The sequence below is a fragment of the Rhinopithecus roxellana genome, chromosome 9 (assembly GCF_007565055.1).
Source record: "Rhinopithecus roxellana isolate Shanxi Qingling chromosome 9, ASM756505v1, whole genome shotgun sequence".
In the NCBI taxonomy this organism is placed as follows: domain Eukaryota; kingdom Metazoa; phylum Chordata; class Mammalia; order Primates; family Cercopithecidae; genus Rhinopithecus; species Rhinopithecus roxellana.
In genome coordinates, this window is record NC_044557.1 from 108,686,669 (window position 1) to 108,711,758 (window position 25,090).

Here is a 25,090-nt window from a genome sequence, read left to right on the forward strand (position 1 = left end):
CAGCTCCGCCCAGGTCACTGAGGAGGACAGAATTTCCTCTCTGCCTCCCATCGTGTCGCCAGGAGAATCTTGCTGGAGGGGCTGAAGTTCCAGCTTCAGTCTGCGTGACCCCTCTCCCGCAGGGCCCTCCTGTCTTCCCCACCACCTGCAGGTCCTTGGACCTTTCCTCGAGGCTTTGGTTGCCTCGGGGGCTCAGGAATGGAAATGCAAGTGAGTGACAGGAGATGGATGGCCCAGGGCTCCCCTTAAGACCCCACCACTGTGTCAGGAATCCCACCCTCCTCTGCTAAGGCCTCAGCAGGAAAGAAAATAGCCTCTTGAGATGTTATCAGCGAGGGGAAATTGACGGCTCATCACTCATCCTGCGCGTGTGTGCGTGTGTGTGTGCGCGTGTGTTTGTGTGTGTGTAGTGAGAAGCAGGGCACAGGTGATGACCCACAGCCTCACACACTCATTTCCCATCCAGGCAGGAGGGCCCAGTGCCCAGGCAGGCACCCTCTGCCCAGGAGTGAGCACAGGTGGGGCAGCCTCTTCAGGGCTACCTGCAGCAAGGTATCATGCATCTGAAAGGGGCTTTGCAACCCCTCTGCGTGTGGTCACCCAGAGGCTGGAAGTGGAGACTCAACTAGCTCCCTGCAGGCTCACCGAGCAAGGAGGCTGCCTGTTATTCCCGGCAGACCCCTAGGAAAAGGGACAGCCCCAAATGACAAGGAGGAGGCACATTCCCTGCATAAGAAATAGCCTCCACCTTTCAAGTCACCTCCTAAGAGCATCCCTCATGCCCTGCAACACCCAGGACACACAGCAGGTGCCCAGCTGGAATCTGCTGACAGCCTAATCCAAACGAATACTTTTTTTTCTTTTTTTTTTTTTTTGAGACAGAGTCTCACTCTGTCACCCAGGCTGGAGTGCAGTGGCATGATCTCAGCTCACTGCAACTCCCATCTCCTGGGTTCAAGCGATCCTCCCACCTCAGCCTTCTGAGTAGCTGGGATTACAGGTGCCTGCCACCACGCCCAGCTAAATTTTGTATTTTTAGTAGAGATGGGGTTTCACCATGTTGGCCAGGCTGGTCTCGAACTCCTGACCTCAAGCGATCCGTGCTCCTCAGCCTCAGTGCTGGGATTATAGGCCACGGGCCTAGGTAGAGCTAGGCCAGTCTGATTAATGGCGTAGGGGTGGCAGGGTGGGAACAGCCTCTTCCGGAACTGGTTTGGAGGGGCCCAGCCTCTTTAAGTCAACTTGTGTAGCCTGTTTCTGCCGCGGAATTCACCAGTGAGAAATCCTGAGGCGTGAGCCACTGAAACCAGAGCCAGAATGTCAGATTCTGGGAATGGAAGAAGCCCTTGCTCTTCATCTTCAGACCAAAAGACCCTGAATTTCAGTGTCACCTTTGCAGAGGGCACGAAACCTGGTCTCAAAGTCCCCATGCAGCCAACAGTGACAGTCCCCTGTGTAAATAATGGTGGTGGTAATGGAGGAAATGGTGGCAGTGGAGGAAAATGGGGCCCAAGCCATGGGATCTCCACCCCCGGCAGTGAAAAGGGACCTGGATAAGGAGTTGGGGCCTTGGGACCCACTCTGGGTCCTGTCATGAGCTTGCTGTGTGCCCTGGGAGGCTATCTCACCCATCCATGCCTCAGTTTCCCTGCCAGATGGTAGTGGGGAGCCTGAATGGTCACCAGATCCTCTGCAGTTCAGACTCTAGGAGCTCAGCAGCCACGTCTTGAGGTCACATTCCTACCCCAGCCCACTCTCCATTCTCCCCACTCCCGCCACAGGCTCTTCGTACCTGCTGTGCACCTCCACTGCATACTGAGAGCTAAGTCCCACAGAGCGGAAGAAGGCGGAGCAGAGCCCCATGGTAAATCACGCCCACCAGCAGGGGCCAAGGAGAGGCTGAGAATCCGAAGGAAAATCCAAGCCTACACACATTGCTCCTCTCAGCGATTCTTGCCCTCTCCGCAGTCCCAGGCCTGCACCAGGTTATTACATGTCATCAAGGAACAGGGAGGAAGGACTCGCAGTACCCCTCAGGGAGACTGCTCAACAGGCCATGGATGCTTACCTCTCAGGTAGACCCCGCCACTCACAATAACACTACCTGGAGGCCTCCTGGCTTCCCCTGGTCAGCCCTGGGCAGAAACTACCTCTGGGCTCCCAAGACCCAGGAGAAGGTGGAATTCCCCTACGGGGAAAAGATGCAGTCTTCTATGGAAGGAAAAAAGTAAGAGTGTATTTTCTAGGCAGGGCCCAGAGGAAAGGTCTCCCGACCTGCCTGCTGGCCAGCACGGGGAACACAGTTCCTACAGTGCTGTTACCTTCTGAAGCACACGGTCGGTGTTTAACCGATGGTTGTTGAATAAATGAATTAATAAACCATCTCAAGACTTAGAACCAGGCGGGATGCAGCGGCTTATGCCTATAATCCCAACACTTTTGGAGGCCAAAATGGGAAGACTGCTTGAGGCCAGAAGTTCGAGGACAGCCTGGCAATATAGCAAGACCCCACCTCTATAAAAAATAAATTAGCCAAGCGTGGTGGCACGTGCCTGTAGTCCTAGCTTCTCGGGAGGCTGAGGTAGGAGGGTCACTCGAGCCCAGAAACCTGAGGCTGCAGTGAGCTATGACCTTGCCACTGTACTCCAACCTGGGTGACAGAGCAAGACTCTGTCTCATTAAAAAATAAATAAAAAGACTCAAGGCCAGGCACAGTTGCCCACGCCTATCATCCCAGCACTTTGGTAGGCCGAGACACAAGGATTGCTTGAGCTCCAGAGTTCAAGATCAGCCTGAGCAACATAGTAAGACCTCATCTCTGCTTTAAAAAAAAAAAAAAAAAAAAAAAAAAAGCCAGTCATGGCAGCAGGCTCCAGTGGTCCCAGCTACACGGCAGGCTGAAGTGAGAGAATCATTTGAGCCCAGGAGATGGAGGCTGCAGTGAGCTGTGATCATGCCACTGCACTCTAGCCTAGGCAACAGAGTGAGACCCTGTCTCAAAAAAACAAGATTTGGAACCAGAGAAACCATCTGCAGTCAGGCACTCCCAGTCAAGCGGCCTTGAAAACCACACAGCAGTGTGCAGCTAAATGCACACAGCATCATGCTTATTTCCCTTGGATCCCATCGGCACAGTCCTCCTGTGGCCTGATGCAGTGATAAAGAGGGAGCCAGTGAGATGGGAAGGGCTGTTGGTGCTAAAAGGCCCAAGCGCTCAACCCAGCTGTTCTGGCTGACAGTTCTGTCCTGTCCCCTCCCCTGTCCACTCTGCAGCCCACCCAAACCTGCTGCCCAGTCTCCCTTGGGTGGAAACTGAAGGCTGCCAGAAAGAAGACAAGAAACAAAACTACTCAGCTCAGGCATCGAGCGCTTTAATTCTTTGTACGCTACAGAGTCCGGCTCTGGGTGAAGACAGCGCCTTATCTCCTGAGGAATAGAGTGCAGTACCCTCAGGACAGTATTGCTCCCTTTGCTCATGCTAGTTCTAGGAATCCAGGTTGCTAGGGAGAAGGCACCGCCTGATTCATGAGGAATACTTTGCTATTAATGATGGTAGTAATTATACACATTTCTTATTCCTATATTTAGAACATATTCGAGCCATCTCTGACTGGTCAAGGATCCCTGTCTATTTGGCTTCACACCTACAGCCACTTCCTCCCTCCCAGCACCTAGAGGGAGCATTGCTCCCGTTCTTTTTTTTTTTTTTTTTTTTTTTTTTGAGACGGAGTCTCGCTCTGTCGCCTAGGCTGGAGTGCAGTGGCCGGATCTCAGCTCACTGCAAGCTCCGCCTCCCGGGTTTACGCCATTCTCCTGCCTCAGCCTCCCCAGTAGCTGGGACTACAGGCGCGCCACCACGCCCGGCTAGTTTTTTGTATTTTTTAGTAGAGACGGGGTTTCACTGTGTTAGCCAGGATGGTCTCGATCTCCTGACCTCGTGATCCGCCCGTCTCGGCCTCCCAAAGTGCTGGGATTACAGGCTTGAGCCACCGCGCCCGGCCTGCTCCCCTGTTCTAAGGCTTATCTCCTGGCCCACTGTGTGCCCTGGACCCAGCCCCTCCCCTTTCCAAGGGCATCATTCCACAGAAGACCCTTCTGTCTTCTTCATGGCAACATCACCATCACTGCTGTCCGACCTTAGATTTTAAACTGCTCAATCCTCTCCCATCTTTTTTTTTTTAAGCATCCTTTGTTCTCTCCTCTTTACACTGTAATTCCGGAAAGAGTCATCTGCATTCATCATTCCCAATCCCCCTGATCCCATCCGCTCCCTAACCAGGCTCCTCCCTCCAGCAGGAGGGCCCAGGGGAAAGGTCTCCTGCCCCATACGATGGCTGGCATGGGGAGCATGGCTCCTCCAGTGTGTCACCCTCTGAGGCACACAGTAGGTACCTAAGAATCTAAGAGCCTCAGCCTCAGCTTACCCTAAGCATCCAACCCTGTTGAGGGTCCTCTCTTCTGGGATGACCCCCCTTTGTTTTCCTGCTGCTCCTCCCACCTCTCCCCAGCACCTTCTCAGCTCCCTGCAGGCTCCCTTCCCCAAATCCTTAAATGCCAAGGTCCCCGGGGTTGGTCCCCGGGGTCTGTTACTGGCCTCCTCTCACTGTGGTCCTACCCACCCCCTTGGCCCTGGTTTCCACCTGCAGGCTCATGTCCACTCCTCAGTCTCGCTCAGACCCACTTCCTCCCTCAACTCCAGACCTGCATGTCTGCAGGGTGTGGTCAACAAGGCACGGGCCCCAAAATAGATTCCCCATCCCCCTGCCCTCCTCTCTGCACTCAAAGACTGGACTGATTCTTCTTAGGCCTCCATCACCTGCTCAGCTGCCTAAGACAGGACACTGGGTGCCCTCCTTGACTCCTCTCTCCCCTCACCTTCTCCTCTCCTGTCGGTCACCAAGACCTGTGGATTCTCTCTTCTAAATAGCTCTCAGAGGGCTGGGGGGCAGTGACTCATACCTGTAAGCCTGGAACTTTGGGAAATCAAAGTGGGAGTACTGCTTGAGCCCAGGAGTTTGAGATAAGCCTGTGCAACATAACAAGACCCCATCTCTACAAAAAAAATACTTAAAAATTAGCTGGGTGTGGTAGCTCACACGTGTAATCCCAACACTTAGGGAGGCTGAGGCAGGCAGATGACTTGAGCCCAGGAGTTTGGGACCAGCCTGGGCAACATAGTGAGACCCCAACAAAAATAATAAATGCATAAATAAATAGCTCTTAGACCCATTTCTCCTTCCTTGCCATTGTCCTGGTTCTGCCACAGCTGTTCCTGGCCTGTATCACAGCAGCAGCTTCTGGACAGTCCTCTAATCTACTCTCTCCACTGGTATCACAGAAACATTTTGCTGAAGCACAGATCTCATCATCGCCCTTAAAACCCTTCAGGGATCCTTCCCTCTGCCCCTAATTCTCCTCCCCACTTCCACCACCACCCGCCACACACCACCTGCCACCCACTACCATTCTAGGCCACTTGCAGCTCTGTAAACAGGTTCGGTTCTCACACTGGGCCTTTCCATGCTGTTCCCTCCACCTCCCACACTCTTCCTGCCTCCCTTCACCTATGTTCAATTTCGTGACTCTGACTCACTCTTCAGCCTCAGCTTGAAGCCTGCCTCTTCCAGGAAGATGCTTTAGATTTCACAGCAAGGGCGTGGACGCCCCCTCCAAGCTGCTACCATCACACCCTGTGTCTTCCCTCTCACAGCACTTAAGCCATCAAATGAGAGAAGCCCCCTTATCCACACCCCACCCAGACTCAGCTCCAGGAGGCCAGAGGCTGCACCAGTTTGCCCTCAACTGTTCCTACAACACCTAGAACGTAGCAGACAATACGTTCTCAATAAACATGCGTTCAATTAATAAACTGGTTACAGTGACCCACCTCCACCTCTTAAACAGATGCAAATCCTCCACACCCAGGTCTGGAGGGGAAGGGGATGTGAGAGTGTGTTATTGGCAGAGGGATTATAGGTTCTACTTTTGTGACTCAGGGGCAGGTTTGCCAAAGCATGTGGGGCCTGCTGCCTGCACACTGCCCCAAGCCCTGTAGAAGGTGACAGGCCAGCCATGGGGTGCAGAAGCCACATGAAGGGCTGGTGTCCTGGAAGCAGGGAGGCAAGAGCCAGAAGGGCAGAGTAGGGGCAGCCAGCTCTGGGATCAGCCCCAGGGCAGGACAGCAGCCGGGGCAGGGCAGCAGTTGTGACAGCTGAAGTGGCTGGTTTCTCTGCCTGCACCCAGCCTGCCCCTTCTCTCTCCTGGTTCTCACTTATCCATCTCTGCCTGGTCACTCTTACCCTCACCTTCTCTTGGAACCACTTCACACTGTCCTTGCTTGAATCACGTGGTCTTGTTCCTCCCCAATCCCTGCCCACCTCCCCCACCCCACTCACCCCGCTTCCTCCATCCTGTCCTCTCCTCCTCCCACCACCTCCCTCTCTCCTCTCCAGCTGTCCCTTCTGCCTCCTCTTTGTCTCTCCTGGCCTTTTCCGACAATGCCACCCTCCTTGGTGGGGCGGCGACTTCTCTGCATTCTAGGTTCCCCTAGCAGGTAGACATAGACAGCTGGCCACTTCACCCCATCACCTAGTCCTCCCTCCTGAAACCCTGGCCTGCCACACGTCCTCTCTGCCTGTGCCACACCCCCTCCCCTTGGGCCAGCTCCGCTCAGGCTTACCCTCGGTCAGCCCCAGGTGGATGCTCCAGTAGATCTGCAGGCACTGCAGCTCCTTCTTCATGCCCCGCTTGCAGCGGCAGTCGTAGAGTGGGCTTTCCTGCAAGACCTCCAGGGCCGCCTGGCACTCCTTGTTGGCCAGCATGGTGTTGCGGTCGCGGCCTGCCAGGCACTGCCGCAGCGTGCGGTACCGGGAGCTGCAGTTGGACTCGGCGGCACACAGCTCATTGGCCCGGACACAGTCCACTGGGGGGCGCCAGCCGTGGAGCTCGGGGCCCTGCAGGGAGGAAGGGCTGGCCAAAGAGCGGAGGGTCTCGTCTGGGTGGTGGGGAGGGAAGACAAGCATGAATGAGGGCCGCCACAATCTCCCACCCAAGATACAGGCCTTGGGCCCTGCTGGGAACGTCACACCCATTTCACACCAAAGCACACCAAGGCGACTCTGTGGGCAGCCCTCCTCACACCCGAGGGAGAACTCAGGCGTCATCCTCCCCTGGATGGACGAGCAAGTTTTCTCCGTTTGCACTCCATTCCTCCTCAGCAGCGGCCCTGGGCCTAGGAGCAGGGCACAATAAAGCCAGGAAGATCCTGGCTCAAGACCACGGTCTAAGACGTCAGGAGCCCAGATGAGAATGTCACAGCCTCAGCAGAGAGCTGGGGACTGCACGGCTGGCTGGAGGCTGCACAGCTTGCTGGGGACTGCAGGGAGTGGGGAAGATCTCACTTTCATACCACCCAGGCCTCCTATAAACCCCAATAAACCTCCAGCCAGAGGCCCACCCATGGCGCTGCACTGAGCCTTGGAAGCAGTGCCAAGTCATTTCGTTGTCATAGCCTGTTAGGACCTTATAGACACCATAGAGTCCAACCCCACATTTTACCCTAGGGAAACTGAGGCCCGAAGAAGGGTGATGACAAATAAAGGTCACACATAGCGATGGAAACGCCCCCTCAGATTCCCAGTGTACTCACTCTCTCACTCTGACTCTAAGACAAGACAGGGAGAGATGAGCCTAACTCGACCGTTCCGGCAAGCCCAAGAAGGAGGCGCTACCCCTTTCCCGCCTCACCCCTCCACACCTTCCAGTACAACTTCACACCAGATGAAGACCTGAACCCTCGCCGTCCGCGAGACGAGTTCCACCCCGGACCCCTCCAATAGCAAATGCTTTTGTCAAGCCTGGGGAGCATCCATGCCCCCTGCGCACCCTGCTCTCTCCTCCCCACTCTAGCTCTGCTTGTGCCTGGCTGTATCTTGCGCTTCTCTTGCTAACAGTCTCCCAAGAGGTCTGTTTCTTCATCACCTTTTACCTCTTATCTTTGAATGGCCTTGTTTTTCCTCTTTTTTCTTTCCTCTCCAACCTCCTGTGAAACCCCCTTCCCCTCTGTCTCTTATTTTGTTCTTCCTTCCAAAAGCCAAATAATTGCAAAAGGGAAAAGCTCCCTCCTCGGACCCCAGCCTTGCAAATGGAACCTTGCTCCTCCACCAATGTGCAACCCCCTATCAGGCCACCTTCCCATCTTGGCCCCAGTGTCCACACCCACAGTGCCTCAGGAGGGAGGGGACAAGGAAGAAGACATAAACGGCAGGATAGGCTCGCCTGATCCTTTCAAAGCCAAGCTCCTAAAATGGTTTCCTCCAGACACAGACATGGTCTTCCCAGCCCCCCGTCCTCTGCTAAGCCCCTAACTCCAGATCCTGCCCCCGAGGAAAAGCACGCACCAGGGCCCAGAGCCATGACTGCTCTTTCCTGGACCCAGAGAGTAATTTGGGAGGCTTCCTCGACTTCATCTAGCTCTAGAACATAATAAAATCCTAGGCTAGATGTCCCCTCCTCAATACCGCAGAATCCCCCCCCATCCCTACCCTGAAAAGCCGCTCTCAGGCCTTCCCCTGGGAGGCCCTGCTCAGGGGGGCGCTACCGCAGGGAGACAGCGACACCTAGGGGCAGCGCGCTGCACAGCGGGCCTTCACTCCCGAGAGCCCCCGGGGAACAGGAATCCATCCACTCCCTGCAGGACCAGGCGGGCGGGAGACCCACCTCCAGGAGGCAACAGAGAAGAGCAGTAGGGGTGGGCCTGGGGTACAGAAGGCTTCTTCCAGGCCCAGAGCAAAAAACGTGCCCTTCTCCCACTGACCAGACCTCTGCCCCAGAAGAGGAAGGCTGATGGATGCGGCCAGGCTGAGACAAGACCAGAGAAGAAATCAGCGCGGAGTTTGAGGCCGGGCAAAGGCTGGAGAGGTGTCCTCCACACAAGCTGAGGCAGCATCTTTCTTTCCCAGCTTCAGCAGATTCCTACCTCCCTGAGCAGGACCCGGGTACAGCTGGGCCCCCAAGAGCAGATGAGTTGACACGGCCCCGCCTGCACCTGCGGCCCCCAACCAGCCTGCGGAAGCCTCTGGAACAGCACAGCCCTGGGCCCTCCACTGACTTCACCCCCTGCCTCCCCATAGGCTAATGCCCTCCCACCTTGACTGAAACGAAGACTGCACTGTCATAGGGGGCCTGGGAATGGAACTTCCTGGCTTCCTTAGCCTTCTGTAGGCACAGAATTCACAGCGTGCTTAAAGGTCAGATTAGCCCAGGGGATTCAGGCCACAAGGACGTTTACTTTGCTTGTCCTGCAGTTGAGGCCTAGAGCCCCACAGGATGATCCTTACACAATCTTAGGGAGGCTCCCATGCCAAGAGAGGGCTTCCCCCATCCTGCCACCTGGCTCGTGTGACCAGGCAAGGGACGCACTCTGCGAAGGGCCAGGGCATCCATTCACCAAACCATCCTTGACTCTTCTAGTTCATTCCATGACCCCCAGAACAAATCAAGCCTAGCCAGAGAAAGGAATCCCTACAGCATGCAGCATGCAGCCTTTAGCTAAGAATCCTAAGAGAGTGAAGGGCAGGGGGTATCCTGGTGATGTTTCCAAATCCTAAATTAGAAGAAAACTTTGATCCAACAAGACACGGGGGTAGAGGGGGGTGGAGAAGCGACACAGAGCTACAACTGCCCTACTGCATCCAACATCCCACCAGTTAGAACATGTGCTAGAAAGCCAGTCGGAAGTGGTCCCCTGGCCAGCCCAACACCCCCGCCCGAGTCACTTTCCCCATCTCCTTCCCTCCCTGGGTCAGCACTTGAGATCAAGATACTAGGCAAGAAAGGCCTCTCTCTCTCTCCACCATGGGTTATCCAGCTCAGACCTCACTCAGAATCTCACTGTAGGGGCACACAAAAGGCCTCTGCCCCCAGCTGAAATTGACTACCAAGTCCCAAGCCCCAGCAAAACCTCCCCCCACCCTCCACCGACCCACTCAGTGGAATTTTCAACCAACTCCCTGCCAGGAAAAGGGCCCCAGGGCTGAAGTTTCCTAAACACCAACCCCTCCCTTCCTTTCCACTGGCCTAACCCAGAGTCTTTCAATATCTGTGGTCACTCCACTCAGCCCAGCTCTGGAAGGGGACTTCTCCAGGAAAGGAAACTGAAGGGCTGTGACCCAAGGGGATGCTGAGCCTGCTGCTCTTCTGCTCTCACCCCCACCTCTCAACACTCAGCCTCCAGGGTTGCAGACATTGGGATGGGCCTCTCTGATCATCCCCCAAGCACACGCATACACACCCACTTCTGAGAAGGAGAAAGGTGGACTCCTCAGCCTGCCTGGCTGAAGAAAGCCTGCCTGCAATGACCAGGGGCCCACACTGCTCTTCTCCAGCCCCCGACCCCAGATGGTACCCACACCTGGGAGCCCTGCCCATCCTGGGGTGTGCAGCTCAGCAGTAGACAATCGGGCTGCTTTGCCTGAAATACAATTTTTTTTCCCCTTGGCCCTGATCATGCTTGGACCCAGAAGGGTTTTCAAGCCAGCGGTGGGAGAAAAGGTCAGATTTTATAGTAGCCCCTTCAGAACAAGAGTCCACTTGCCAGGGTTGTCAGAAAGGGCTTCGGGATCACAGCCGGCCCAGAGCACCTTCCAGCTTCCTCCATGAGCCTCTCCCACCCCAGACAGAAGCTGCCTGGGGCTGAGGGAGGCAGGACCTCTAAGGCCACACGCCAGAGCAGGGCCTTGCCCCCTTGGAGACTCGCACCTGGCAGGAAGCATCGGGGACAGGCAGAGAGTCCAGAGCCTGTGTGGACACCCAATGACTCCAGTCCCTTATCCTAGTCTGGTGGGCACTTCTTCGACCACACACATCCTCCTGTAACCACCTCCTACCTCCCCACTCGGGGCCTTCCCGGATCCCCTGCTGCAGGAGGGAGAGGGTTCGATCATGACCCTGGCTGGGCAGCCTGGCTTAACACTGGCTACACAGCAAGCCAAGGTGGTAGAACTGCACCCTCACTGAAGCAGACGTGTGCTCCTTACAAACACACACACAGACACACACACACACGCAGTAGTTACCCAGCTCCCTCTATGGGAGCATCTACACCCTGGCAGCAGCCCTGCCTGGGACCTCGGTGGTGCACAGCCTTGCAAACGCCCGCCTTTCCTCACCTCCCTCCGGAGATTCCTCACCTCCCTCCTTCTCTAGACCCATTTCCCAAGCAGCTGGAGAGTTCACCTAGCTTAAGCTAAGGTAGCGAGGGGCTGGGAATTCTGTGTGGAAAAGAAACTGCGTGGGGCTCGGGGCGCCAGGCAGCCCCTCCTCCCTATCCTGGAGGCGGGGTCGGGAGGGGGGCTCTTACAAAAGGAGCAGTGGTCTTTGTTAAGACCCGTTTTTCCTCCCTCGCCTCCCACCCTCTTCAACGGAGGAAGTAAACTTTGGCCTCCCTCCGGTCTCTTCCCACCAGTCACGGGGGTCCGCGGCCCCCACAGATGGAGGAGGGAAGGCCGGGAAACGGCTGCTCACAACCCTCCGCTCCCGCCTACCCATCTGGCTCGGGACTGGATAGGGAGAAACTTGAAAAGTGTTCCAGGGAGTAGAGCCGCCGGTTAGGGGCTCAGGGCTTGGGGACGCGGGCTGCATTTGTCAGGCGCGGCTGGCAGGTGGGGAGTGACTGCCAGCGCTCCCCCCGGCCCCGCGATGTCCAAGCAGTAGCCGCCCGAGAAACCCGCGCCCTCCACCACGACCGACTCCGGGAGCAGACCAGGAAAGGCGGACCCGGCAGGACTGTTCTTTCCACGCCTCGGAGCCTCTCCCTCCCTCCCTCCTTGCAGATCAAGAGTTCGATATTTTTTTTCCTTAAGTTGCCGCAATTCGAACCCATTATTTCGGGGGAGATGAGCGCTATACTGGCATGTGAGCGAGCGCGGGTGTGTGTGTGTGTGCGGGTCTGCGGGGCCGGTTCGGATGTTGAGTCTCCCTCCCGATCCCCCCACGTCGCCAGCCAGCCGCGGCTCCGGTCCGTCGTCCGCGTCCCCGCTGCCCGGCCCCGCTCGGTTCGCCAGCGCCGGGCCCGGCTCGCTCCACGGCGCGCTCTCCCCGCCGGCCTCCCGCCAGCCCCCCGCCGGCGCTCCGCTCGCCCCCCGCCTCCCCGGCTTCTCGCCTCTCCCTGAGCTAGCCGCCCGCAGGTACTCACCTAGAAAGAAGAAGAGGCAGAAGGCGTTTGCCAAGATCATGTTAAATAAATCCCACCGTTTTTTGTCTTTCTCCCTTGGGTAAAAAATAATAATAATAACAACAACAATAATAGTCAAGCAGTGGTAATCAGCCCCAAATCCAATGCGGAGATCCCAGCTAGTCCACCCGATGAAGATCCCGAGTCCTGCGATTCTCGCCTCTGGCTGGAGGGGGTGGGGTGAGAGGAGGGCGGTGGGCTGCCTCTCGACGCCCCCCTTGCCCGCTACAATCAAAATATACGCGTATCTGTGTATCGGCTTTCTAAGCCAAGAGCCCGGTCCTGGGGTCAGCCCTCCCTTCCAATCGTCCGGGAAGGCGTGAGTCCCCGCGGGTCCAATTCCCCTGCGCTTCCCAGGAGGGGCTTGGTGAGGTGGGGAGAGAGGCGATTTGCGAGTAAAGGGCTGGAAGGAAGCGGCGAGGGAGGGGGTCGGAATAAAATGCAAATAGGAATGAAATCCACCGACGGGTGTCAGCGCCCAGGAACAATCCAGTCGGAGCTTCGAGGACGAGAGACTGGAGTCGCTTCTTTCGCACCAAGACGAAGACAAGATTCAAAAAAAATCTCCCGCTAACCCTTGCTCGGCTCACTTTTTTCTAATGGAATTCCAGTGACCGTGTGTCTCTGCGTGCGTGTGTCTTTCTCTCTCCCTCTCTCCTCTCCCTCGCTCGCTCTTTGCTCTCGCTCTCTCCAGCTCTCCCTAGCCCTCCTCTCTCCCTCCCCCTTCTCCCACTCTCCCTGCTCCTCCCTCCGCCCGCCCCCTTCCCCCTTCGCGGCTCCCTCGCCGCGGCTCTCGCGCCCGCGCCCCTCTCCTCCGCCCCGGGCTCGGCGCTCAGGCTCCCAGGCGGCTGGCGGCGCGGGGCGCGGGAGCGCGGCGGAGCGGCGATGCTCTGCAGCGGCGGCGGCGACACGGCGGTGGCGGTGGCGGAGGCGCCGGGAATCGCGGGCAGAGAGGAGAGCCCAGCCGCCGGCTCCCTTGGCTCAATCGCCCGCCCTTCCTGGGACTGACCTGCTGCCTTGGCCGGAAACTGACTGACTCCCCCGGCTACGGCTCGGGCTCGAACCCACCCAAGGGTCGGCACCCTCCTCCTCCTCCCCGCGCAGCGCTCCCCACCCTGGGGACGGGCTGCGCCCTCCAACCCCCATTGCCCCCGCCTCCGCCCCCTGCGCCGCCGGGTCTGGGAAGCCTGGGGAGCTGAGCTGAGGCTGGAGGGCGCGGAGTCCGTGGCGCCCGAGCCATCCGGGGGCGCGGGGGGCAGGGCGCTAGAAAAATCCTAGCCTGGTGGCCGGGGTCTGAGGAGGGGCTCCACCCCCCGTAGGCTGAGGCGTCCCTGCGCCCGGGAGCCGAGGCCGACAGAGCGTCTCCCCAATGGTGCCGGGAAAAGGAAGTATACCCTCCGGCGCCGGCCCCGCGCGCCCCCGACCCCAGTGCAGCCTGCCGGCCCCGGCCTACCCCGCGCGCACATACACGTGTGCTCTCCGCGCGGACCTCGGGAACTTTGCCCTCACGCCCGCGGCGCGCTCGCCTCCCGCCCGCTACGGCCTCCACCCCTTCGAGACGCCCCTTCCCCAGTCGGTCTCCCCTCCCCCGGCTCGAAAAGAAGCCTGCTGCGCCGGGGCGCCCTGACCACCTCCTCGGAGGCCAGCGAACCTGCCCGAGTCGCCCCAGAGGGATCGGGCAGAGGCTTGCACCCCACCCCGGCAGGAGCGCCCGGAGACCGACCCGGGCCGGGGCTCCGCGGCCTGTTGGGCTCCGAGGAGCTCGTCCCAAGGCAGCTCCCGGCTCCCGAGGCTCCAGGGTGGAGTGTTTCCTCCCCGCTTAGCGGGGAAGGGGGCGACTGATCGATCTGTCGGTGGGCCGGGCTCACCGGCGTGTTTTAGTCACAGAATTTACAATAAACGTCCAGAAGGATCAAAAAGGAAGCGTCTAGCTGGGAAAGGGCTGGAGGAGAGGTGCGGCTGCGGTCACGTTCCGGTGAGAGCGGGAGAGGCGCGGGCCCGCGGTCGCGCGAGGGCTCACGCCCACGCAGCCGGGCACCCGGGATGCCGGGGAGCTATCAGGCATCCCCCGGCCTTGGCGCCACGTTCCTCGCGCGCAGCTCGGCTCGCACACGCGGTGTACTGGCGTGGGGTACGCGCAGCGCCTCGGAAACTTTTCGTGCTGCCCAAAACTGAATCTGGGCTGCACGTAAGATGAATTAAGTAGTACCAGTTAAGATGCGTTCTTAAATAACAAGACTCTGGAATCCAGTAAATGCTAGAAATCGACTTGGACGAGAAGGGATGGGTCACCCACAAAACCAGCAGCCTTAGCTATTGGGAATGCTAGAGGGAGCAACTTCCATCTTGCGGATTTGGGCGGGAAGGCGGCTGCTCCTGGCCTTGGAAGCACAGAGAGCGGGTCTCCTGTGAACGCCGCTTTCCTGTGGTCCGTCCTGGGGCATCGACTTTCCTGCCTCCATCTTCTCCAGCCATCCAGTGGTGCCTGCTTAGAGCCTAGGCCCTAGCTGGGTAGTGGCGAGTCTGGGACAGAGGGCTTAGGGATTGGAGTTGTGGAAAGCCACCTTTAGGCCTGCTCTCCCTGTCATTCCTCCAAGCCTCTCCTGTTCTGGGAAGTGACTTCGCATCTGACCAGGTCTCTTGGCTTTTTTTCCAAAAATTGGGGAGTGTAAGGAACTGGCTTTGGATAAGTGTAGGTTAAAAGATAAAACTTGACAGGAATTACACTGCCAGGCAGTCTGGGCCTGGAGGCCCGAGGCTGGGAGCCTGGCCTAAGTGAATGTTCTCCCCACTCCCAGCTCCCCGACTTCCAGGGTCTTCTGGTTGTCCAAATATTCCCCACCACCACCCGTTTCGGAATCTCACGCAGGCCTTCCCTCTTCCAAGGACCCCGCTCCAAACTCCAGAATTTCTGCTCAGCATATCCCTCTCCCCTTCCCCACAAAAAAAAAAAAAAAAAAAAAAAAATTCACTTTCTTTTAACCTCATTTGAGCATAATGAGGGAAACTCGCTGAATCATATATGGTAGTTCTCCCCTCCCACCTATCCAGAAAATGAGAAAGCAGCAATGAAGCCCTGGGGATGGCTCTGAGTTCCCATTCGGGAGTAGGAGAGAGGATTCCAGTAGCAGGAGGTAAGTGACCCTTCTAGGACCCAAGATCACCCAGCCATCCCAAAGACAGTAGAGAACACCAATCAGTCACCACCAGCATTCAGCTCGTGTGGCTACAGGGCACTCTGACCTTGGACCCTCTCTTACCTACTGCCTATACAAACATATCCCATGATACCCCACCCTCTGCCCACCCCAACACTCAACCCAAGCTGCTCTTCAAAATAGCATCTTCCCGTATGTCCAGAGCATCTGCCGTGAGGAAGGACCCCCCTTGTGCCGGGATCTACAGAGGAAACACAGTTGGACACGTACTATACCACCTTATAGATAAGAGGACTTCTGAACCTCAGTCATCTCATCTATAAAATGGGGATTAAAAAAGATAATAAACCAACCTCGTAGAAATTAGATGAGATACTATACAAAGTGGCTAGTACAATGCCTGGCCCATATAAAGTTGTTTACTGGTTTACTCTGGGTTCTACAAGAAGAATTAAAGACCTGTGACAAGGCAATAAAACCTAAGGGGCAAATGAGAGCAGAAATAAAAAGCTACGGGGGTTCAAGGGCAACAGAGACTACTGAGCAGATGTCGCAAGAGGTAGTCACAGGGAAAGGCGAAGCCTCTAGCAGGTAGGAAGCAAGCCCTAGGCCCACCAACACACTTCCACACACTCCATAGTGCCTGAGTCCTTTTACAGCCTTCCTGGCTCATTCCAGTGCTCCTGAGCTCACTGGCAGCTGAGCCTCCTGCTCACAGCCCCTCCCCATCACAGATCCCAGAGTCCGAATCTGCAGAGGAGGGAAAGGGAACACCGAAACCTTCCATTCCTTCCCTTTCTCTTATCTGTCTAGTCCTCTCTGTTTATGGAGTGGGTTCTCTGGACAGCAAGAGAGGGAAGAAGGACCAGCAGAGGGGAGGGCGTTGCAGCTCCACCCCAACACACATACACATGCGCACCCAGGCCTGGGCCACACTGCTCACTGACCACAATCTCATTCCTTTGTGAAGGGAAGAAGGCTGAGGGTTCCCTGACCCATGAGATAAAAATCGACCAGCAGTCAAAAGAAGGTGTCTCACATCCAGCTAAGACTGTCAGGAGCCACAGAACTGGCAAGGTGGAAGTGTCCTCGTCTATGGGACGGAGCCTTATCCAGGGCACCCCACAATCAATCCATCAGCACAGACTTATTGAATGCCTTCTCTGGCCCCAGCACAGTGCCAAAGGCTCTGGGGAATACAGCAAGACTGCCCCTGCCCTGGAAGCATTTATAGAGTCAGGCGTGTAGCTATGAGAAGATACTGAAAAAACCAAAGGCACAGTGAGAGAAAGGAAGAGTTGGTACCACTGACTTTCAGGAGTGCAGTCAGAGAGAACTTGCTAGGGGTAGGATTCAAGCTGGAGCTGGAAGGATGGGTAGAATTGGCTGAGCACAGAGGAGGCAAGAGCACAGTGGTTAGAAAGGTCTCAGGAGGCTGGGCACGGTGGCTCATGCCTGTAATCCCAGCACTCTGGGAGGCAGAGGTGGGCAGATCACCTGAGGCTGGCAGTTCCAGACCAGCGTGACTAACATGGTGAAACCCCGTCTCTGCAAAAAATACAAAAAACTTATCCGGGTGTGGTGGCGCACACCTGTAGTTCCAGCTACTCGGGAGGCTGAAGCAGGAGCATCACTTGAACCTGGGAGGCAGAGGTTGCAGTGAGTCGAGATCCCACTACTGCACTCCAGCCTGGGCAACAGAGCGAGACCCTGCCTCAAAAAAAGAGAAAGTTCTCAGGAAAGGAACAATCCAGTGGGTGGGAGGAGCCAAGGGCACAGGTTGGGGAAGAACTAGAGGGTCCAGCTGGGGTGCTCAAGTGGAGAACTAACCCTTGCAGTCTTCAGACTCACACACCAGGAGCCACTGAAGGTTTCTGAACAGGCAAGTGTCATGATGAGAATAATGTTTTAGGAAGATTGATCTGATAACTGTGTGACGGATAGAGACCAGGGGCCAATTAGGAGGCGATTTTAACAGTCCCAGGCGGAGGTAATGAGGGCCCAACAGGGAGTGGCAGTGGGCGTGGACAGAGGAGAGGGTTGTTAGAAGCAGTGTTAAGGATGAATCAGCATGATGCTGGAACACAGGGAAAGTCGCCAGGCCAAGACAAAGTGACCAGCCTAGCGGCTCAGCTTTTGTCCTTGGAAAAATAATAATTAAAGTAGCCAACTTTATGGCTAGATACATGTTAATACTCCTTCAATTTTTGTAATAACTCGATGGCTATTATTAGGTACTATTAATAGCCTCATTTTCAAATGAGAGAGGAGAGGCAAGAGAAGTGATTCAGCCGCCCAAGGTCATATTTTAAGTGGCAGAATCTGGATTCAAACTCGGGCAGTCAGGATCCAGTAACTCTCATGGGTAAGTTCTGCGCCTTGTATCAACAAGAAAAGTGGTGGCTTTCCAGGCCCACACATGTTCATATTCCCCTTCAGAATACCTGAGATACCCTCTTCCTCCCTTCCCTGTCCAGCAACAGTGTGAAAATATCATGAGAATCAACATAATTTTTTTTTTTTTGAGACGGTCTCACTCTGTCACCCAGGTTGGAGTTCAGTGGTGCAATCATAGCTCACTGTGGCCTTGACTTCCTGGGCTCAAGTCATCCTTGGCCCTCAGCCTCCCTAGTTGCTGAGACTACAGGCCTGCACCTGGCTTATTTATTTACTTAACAGAGATGAGGCCTCCATATGTTACCCAGGCTGGTCTTGAACTCCTAGCCTCAAGCCATCCTCCTGCCTCACCCTGACGAAGTGCTGGGATTACAGGTCCGAGCCACTGTGCCCAGCCTGAAATTGCTTTTAAAATCTTTACTGTGACCCAGGTGCGGTGGCTCACGCCTGTAATCCCAGCACTTTGCAAGGCCGAGGCAGGCAGATCACGAAGTCAGGAGATCAAGACCATCCTGGCTAACACAGTGAAACCCTGTCTCTACTAAAAATACAAAAACATTAGTCGGACGTGGTAGCAGGCGCCTGTAGTCTCAGCTACTTGGGAGGCTGAGGTAGGAGAATGGCCTGAAACCACGAGGCGGAGCTTGCAGTGAGCCGAGATAGTGCCACTGCACTCCAGCCTGGGCGACAGAGTGAGACTCCGTCTCAAAAAAAAAAAAAATCTTTACTGTGGACCTTGTTTTATTTTTTATTCTAAAAAAATTAAGCATATCCTGAGAGTGACCTTCTTTTTTTTGAAACAGAGTCTCACTCTGTCGCCCAGGCTGGAGTGCTAGAGTGCAGTGGCGCAATCTCAGCTTACCACAAGCTCCACCTCCCAGGTTCAAGTGATTCTCCTGCCTCAGCCTCCCAAGTAGCTGAGATTACAGGCACCCACCACCACACCCAGCTAATTTTTGTATTTTTAGTAGAGACAAGGTTTCACCATGTTGGCCAGGCTGGTCTCGAACTCTAGACCTCAGGTGATCCATGCCCCCTACCCAGTCTCCCAAAGTGCTGGAATTGCAGGTGTGAGCCACGACGCCCAGCCAAGCACTTTATTTTTTATTTAAAAAATAAATAAAATATTTACTGTGGACTTTGTGTGGCGTAACCTTTGGAGTTCAAGTCTAGAGCCTAGAAAGGATTCTATCAGGTGCCCAGCTTGGTGCCCAGCTAAGTGCCCTGGGCCTGGGTCATGCATGGGCTTTCCCAGCCCCTGCCTCCCTCCTACTGGCAGGTTGACCCCTCACCAACATTCCCTCCACACTCCAGATCCCAGAGTCACAGCCTGGAATGAGCACAGTAGTCTGGGAATGGAGACCAGCAGGAATTTAAATAAACCATCTGATCCCAAAGAATGAACAGAGCTGTTGGGGCGGGCTGGGTGGGACTGGGCTAGGAGGGAAGAAATGCATACTGCACTCAGGGCCATTGATTTCTCTAATTGATTTCGGTCAGTGTTCTCAGTGCTTCTTCATTCTCTTTAGAGGTAGGCACCGGCAGGAGGTGGAGCTCTGGCTTTACCCAGCCTCTCCCCAGGGCCTCACAGACCTCTCTGCAGCCCCACCCATCCCAGGGAGTCCTGCAAGCCCCAGGATAGCCCATTAGAGAGGGAGGAACTTGCAGCTGCTGCAGCTCCCATGGGGGTTGGAAAGAGTGGGCAGAGCAGGGAAGCAGATGGGAAGTTGCTCCGACAGGAAGCCATCAAGACCACCTTATGTGACTATTGTACTTCCCGGCTGTACAAAGCATCTTCCACATTCATGATCTCGAAGTCCTTACAACATTCCTGGGAGGGAGGCATGAGAGAATTAGTTTCCCTTCTGAGGGAACAAACTCAAACACACTTTTTTTTTTTTTTAATTTGAGACGGAGTCTCAGTCTGTCACCTAGGGTGGAGTGGAGTGGCACCGTTTGAGTTCACTGCAACCTCCACCTCCCAGGTTCAAGCAATTCTCATGCCTCAGCATCCCGAGTACGTGGAATTACAGGCATGTGCCACCTTGCCTGGCTAATTTTTGTATTTTTAGCAGAGTCAGGGTTTCACCATGTTGGCTAGGCTGGTCTTGAACTCTCAACCTCAGGTGATCCACCCACCTCAGCCTCCCAAAGTGCTGGGAGTACAGGCGTGAGCCATCGCACCCAGCCTTGGGGAGCAAACTCACTCTTGAAGACCACTCATGACATGGCCAAGGTTAAAACATAGCCAGCAAGTGGCAGTGTTAAGGACTTGTCCAGTGGGCTTTCCAATTCCAACCCGGCCTCTCTCACAGGACAGATATCAGGCATCCACCTACTACAGGCCCGGGCTTCTCTGCTGCTTTGTCCCACAATAGGGGATCACGGAGGGCAGGGAAAAAGCACTCAAGTCATCTGGTATCGTCTTTGTGTCATCCAAGACAGACCTGGGAAGGGTTGTTTCTCTGAATTCCTGTTTCACCAGAAATCCCAGACTTCCCAAGAAAACTGTGAAACCTTATTCCTCACCTTCCCCCTTCACAGCTGCCCGATGGCAGCAGGAGCTGAGCTAGTAAACCACCCTTCTGTTTAGCTATCCTAAGCCTAAAATATCCTAGCTGGGTGTCTGGTCTGCCCCTGCTGCCCCAGTGACACTGCACTCCCTCTGTAGTTGGCACCATACTGGCTACGCCCCAGCCTTGTCCTGAAGTTGGTGCTGTGTTTGCAGAAGAAAACTGCCTGGAGAAACCTCACAGCTTCTCTTCTGGGCACACACACCCACCACATCTCTTAAGACACTGGCCATCTGCCAGGTTACCCAAGGTCAAGGCAGAATCAAGGAAGAGGGGCAATGACTCCTCCTGCCAAGCCTTGGGGAGCCGGCTCCTGCTGCCTGATGCCCCCTGCAGAGAGCTCTCAGTCCCAACAGCTCCCACAGACAGTATCTATTTAGCCAAGGGCTAGGTCTGAGCTGGACTGCCACTCAAAAGGTACAGGTCCGACTGCAGGACACAGAGGGCGGCTCCCAAGGGGCTTTGGCTAGAAAACAGAGACAAGTATCTCTCTCTGAGGATACATGCCTTCCCTGGGCCCAACCCAGAGTTTGGCCAGATGAGCACATTTAGCTGTATGCCTACCCCCTCACCTTGACTTTCATTCTGGAAACTTCTTTTCCCATCATCTAGAATTTTGTCTCCTTCCCCACACTGTCCCCATGCGCTCCTGCTTTCCTGCTATCCTCTCTTTCCAGAATAGGAAACCCCAGGTGGTGGAGCAATGTTTAACCTCAAAGAACAAATTGCTAGTGGTAGAATTTTAGTCATCACCTGCTGTAGGTTGGAAGGAGCCCTCCATGACAACAATAATAAACTACCAGCAAGTGCACAGCCTTCAACAGCCTTTGGTGCTTTTTTCTGCAAGTTTGCCTCCCTTGGGCCTCCCAAGAGCTCTCTGAAGTCAGTGTCTCTCACATGGGAAGACATATAGTCCAGGCATCAAGTGATCTGTCCCACTAAGTGACAGGGATCACACAGTCATGAAGTTGCTGGTCTAGGACTGGACCAAGGTGTCCTAACCCCAAATTCCCTATTTGTGAGTTATCTTTTGCTTAAATGCTTCAGTAAAATAAAATAAAATACTTTTTAATTTTAAGAACAAAGACAATTTCATATAAACATCTCCAGTGACAGGATCTTGTTTGACTCAGGGGCCATATTCTATAGTCACAGAAAACTCGGACAACTGAGTGGCTCTTCTCCTTCTCCTTCTCCTTCTTTTTTTGTGACAGGGTCTCACTTTGTCACCCAGGCTGGATTGCAGTGGTGCCATCATAGTTCACTGCAGCTTCAACCTCCCCAGGCTCAGGTGATCCTCCTGCCTCAGCCTCTTGTCTCTACAAAAGATACAAAAATTAGTTGAGCATGGAGGTGCACGCCTGGGACTACAGGCGCCCAACTAATTTTTGTACCTTTTGTAGAGATGGGGTTTCACCATGTTGCCCAGGCTGGTGAGTGGTTTTTCCTTATGCCAATATGGAATTTGCCTTTCCATAACTCCCATGTCCACAAGGATCCAGTATATAGGGAGGATCCCGAAGTCACTCGGACTGCAGTGGCCTTTGGGCAGAAAGCAGCATGTCTGCCCCTGAAGTGCTGGCTGTTGTGGATGCTGTTTGCTTTCAACGGCAGCAGGCTGCTCCTTGCCATAGCAAGCAGCTACAATTCCCCCTCCTACTCCCCAGCATAAGCCACATAGTCACCATCACATCCAGTCCACACAGTGGGCTCCAGGATGGGACATTCCCAGGGGTACAGGCACCTGCTGCCTCCCCACTACAAAACAGGTGAGTCCCTCCTCCCTGGGAGGGGAGGGGCAGGCTGGGCTAAGCGTTCTGCCCTCCTCCCGGTAATGAAGCCCAGGATTCTGCCATCTTCCCTTGCCCTGGGATGGGCCCAGCCTTTCATATTCTTCCTACCTGACTCCTGGGAGAACATCCCACCTGGTATTATGGAAAGAGGCTTGGACAAGGATTTGAGTTCTATCTTTGACCCGGACTTGCTACCAGCCCAGAAAAGAGTTCAGCACAGTCTGGGGTAGCACAGTGCCCATGATCAGCCCTTAGGAAGGATTTCCTAGTGGAAAGGAAGAAAACGGAAGCAAGGGATGGAGGGAGAGAGGGAGGGAGGGATGTGTGTACCATTGAATCTCAGTGCTCTCCTCATCTCTGCTCCAACCTAACTCCCCAAATTCATCTTCCATCCAGTTCACCTCATGGAATGAGCCAGCAAGGTACACTTGGATTCAGCTACCAGCTCTGCCACCAGCTGACCATGTGATTTTAGTTCCTTTAGGATAACAGTCCTCTACCCTGCCCTTGTCACAAGGGACAAGGATGATCAAATGAGACACTGAATATGACTATGCTTTGAAATGTAAGCGATGCCCTGCAGATGTAAGAACCTGTTGACTTTTCCAGGCAGCCCACATCCCATGGTGAGTTCCGGGGACCACCCTTTGCTATCTGTTTCAGGATGAGTACTCCCTGGCCACTGTACTACTTGGGACAGCTTTTGCTACTCCAGTGACTTGGGACTTCTTTGTAAAAAGGATCTTTCCCTTTTTACAAGTAAGAATACTGAGGCCTCCAGGTCCTGCTGTGTATGCTTCTCTTAGCTCTTCTTGCATCCTGTTGAAATCTCCCATTCTTATCTGTACTCTTCATTCAACTCGGAGCTCTGTTCGAACACGACCTACATCCTCTTCATCACCATAGCCTTAGGGGCTGGCCCGTGATAACTGCCAAATGAGTGTAGAATGAATGAATGGGCAAATGATGCCTCTAACCCAATATAACCTTAGCACAGGGGCTGAGTCCCAGGATCACTAGCCTGTTTCAAACCACTTATCTACTTGTTTGGGACTCACTAGGGTCTAACTGACCCACATAATAATGTTTCTCTTTCCTCCCCTTTCGTTCTCTTTAGGGAAAATTGATCAATCTGACCAGAGGATCATTCTTTTTTTTTTTTTTTTTTTTTTTTTTTGAGACAGAGTCTCACTCTGTCACCCAGGCGGGAGTGCAGTGGCACGATCGTGGCTCACTGCAAGCTCCACCTCCTGGGTTCACACCATTCTCCTGCCTCAGCCTCCTGAGTAGCTGGGACTACAAGCACCCGCCACCACACCCAGCTAAATTTTTTGTATTTTTAGTAGAGACGGGGTTTCACCATGTTAGCCAGGATGGTCTCAATCTCCTGACCTGATGATCCACCTGCCTCAGCCTCCCAAAGTGCTGGGATTACAGGCATGAGCCACTGCACCCAGCCCTGACCAGAGGATTTTTTAGCCATTTAAGTTATTTTAATTCAAGCTAGATTGACTTATGCTCTTGACTTTAAAGTCTAATTCTATAAAGACTCAGTGCATTCATGGGAGACAGACTCATTAGAATTCCCAATCCACACAATACACTGCCTCATTCTTACCTATTAGCAGTGTGATCCCCTGCCCACCACCCTCCCGCCCAGTGAACCACATCACTTGTCAGTCTGAAGAAACAAAGGGGTTGCAGTCCCCAAGCCAGTCCCCCTAGAAGTGGGCAATGGAGGCATGGCCCACAAAGAGCTAGCAACAGTCCTAGGAATACACGGCTCCCCCAACAAGAAGCCTGTGTCCTGTGCAGACAAACCAAGCAAGGCTCTCTGGATGGGAGATCAAGAGCTGGTGGCTTCTAAATAGAGGAAAAGGTAGAGCTGGCCTTGTGCCCTCCCACAGATAGTCAGTGCCTCCGTACCTCTGGCCCCCTGGTGTTCCCATTGCAGGGTGCACTTTGGCTAGGGGACACCTCCAGCTTCCAACCTCACCTTCCACCAAACGAATCTGTTCTCCCATTTCCTTTCAGCCAACTGCCACTTTGGAAGACAGTCTTGTAAACAGATCCTAAGGGAAGCGATCATCTATTTATTTTAAGAGATACTGGTGCAGTAAACTCTTTTTCCAGAACCAGCAAAACTGATAATGGCCCTTTTTTGCAATCAATCTCAATCAATCACTGAATTCTTCAATACCTTCTTGTTACACCCCTCTGAGGCATACGCATTTTAAAGAAATGTTAACAGAGAGACAAGGCCCTAATGCAAAATAATAGATCTCCAACTTTAGAAGTCCCACACCATGAAGAAGGGATTCGAATGAAATCCGAGAAGGTGAATCTGCAGCATTCACATGCCACTTCCTCTCCTAATCATGGCAGATATTGTAAGACTTCTGGATGCAATGCTCTAGGCACACAACCAGTCACTTGGAGTGGCACACAAGTTTATCTAACCCATCTGCAAGTTCTATTTCCATGAATTCTGAGTCCCCTCCAGTTGTAGAATCTGGGCTTCTATGAGGTGACTGAGAAGCCCTCTATCCTTCACACCATGGATGACTTGTGTTATGCCCAGCCATACCATAAGAGTTCAATAGGGGGCCAGGCATGGTCGCTCACGCCTGCAATCCCAACATTTTGGGAGGCCAAGGCAGGAGGATGGCTTGAGCCCAGGAGCTGGAGGCCAGCCCGAGCAACACAGTGAGACCTCATCTCTACAGAAATAAAAAATAATTAGCCAGGTATGGTGTTGTACACCTGTAGTCCCAGCTACTTGGGAGGTTGAAGCAGGAGGATGGCTTGAGCCCAAAAATTCCAGGCTACAGTGAGCTATGATTGCACTCCTGCACTCCAACCTGGGTGACAGAATGAGACCTGGTGTCAAAAAAAAAAAAAGAAAAAAAGGCCAGTGAGGGCATCCACAAGACTTTT

General features: G+C 54.4%; 1 protein-coding gene across 3 annotated transcripts in view; it reads right to left on the bottom strand.

Annotated features, from left to right (window-relative positions):
• GFRA2 (GDNF family receptor alpha 2) overlaps positions 1-12,931 on the bottom strand; it is a 99,546-nt gene extending 86,615 nt beyond the window's left edge. For 2 of the 3 annotated variants that reach the window (XM_030938263.1, XM_030938262.1), the window contains exon 1: positions 12,194-12,931. In XM_030938263.1, coding sequence (XP_030794123.1) covers positions 12,194-12,233 — 40 coding nt within the window. In that variant the 5' untranslated portion in view covers positions 12,234-12,931. Of the gene's footprint in view, positions 1-6,679; positions 6,995-12,193 lie in introns of all 3 variants that reach the window. The other variant, XM_030938261.1, reaches the window with a different exon arrangement.
• Positions 12,932-25,090: the final 12,159 nt, after the last annotated feature.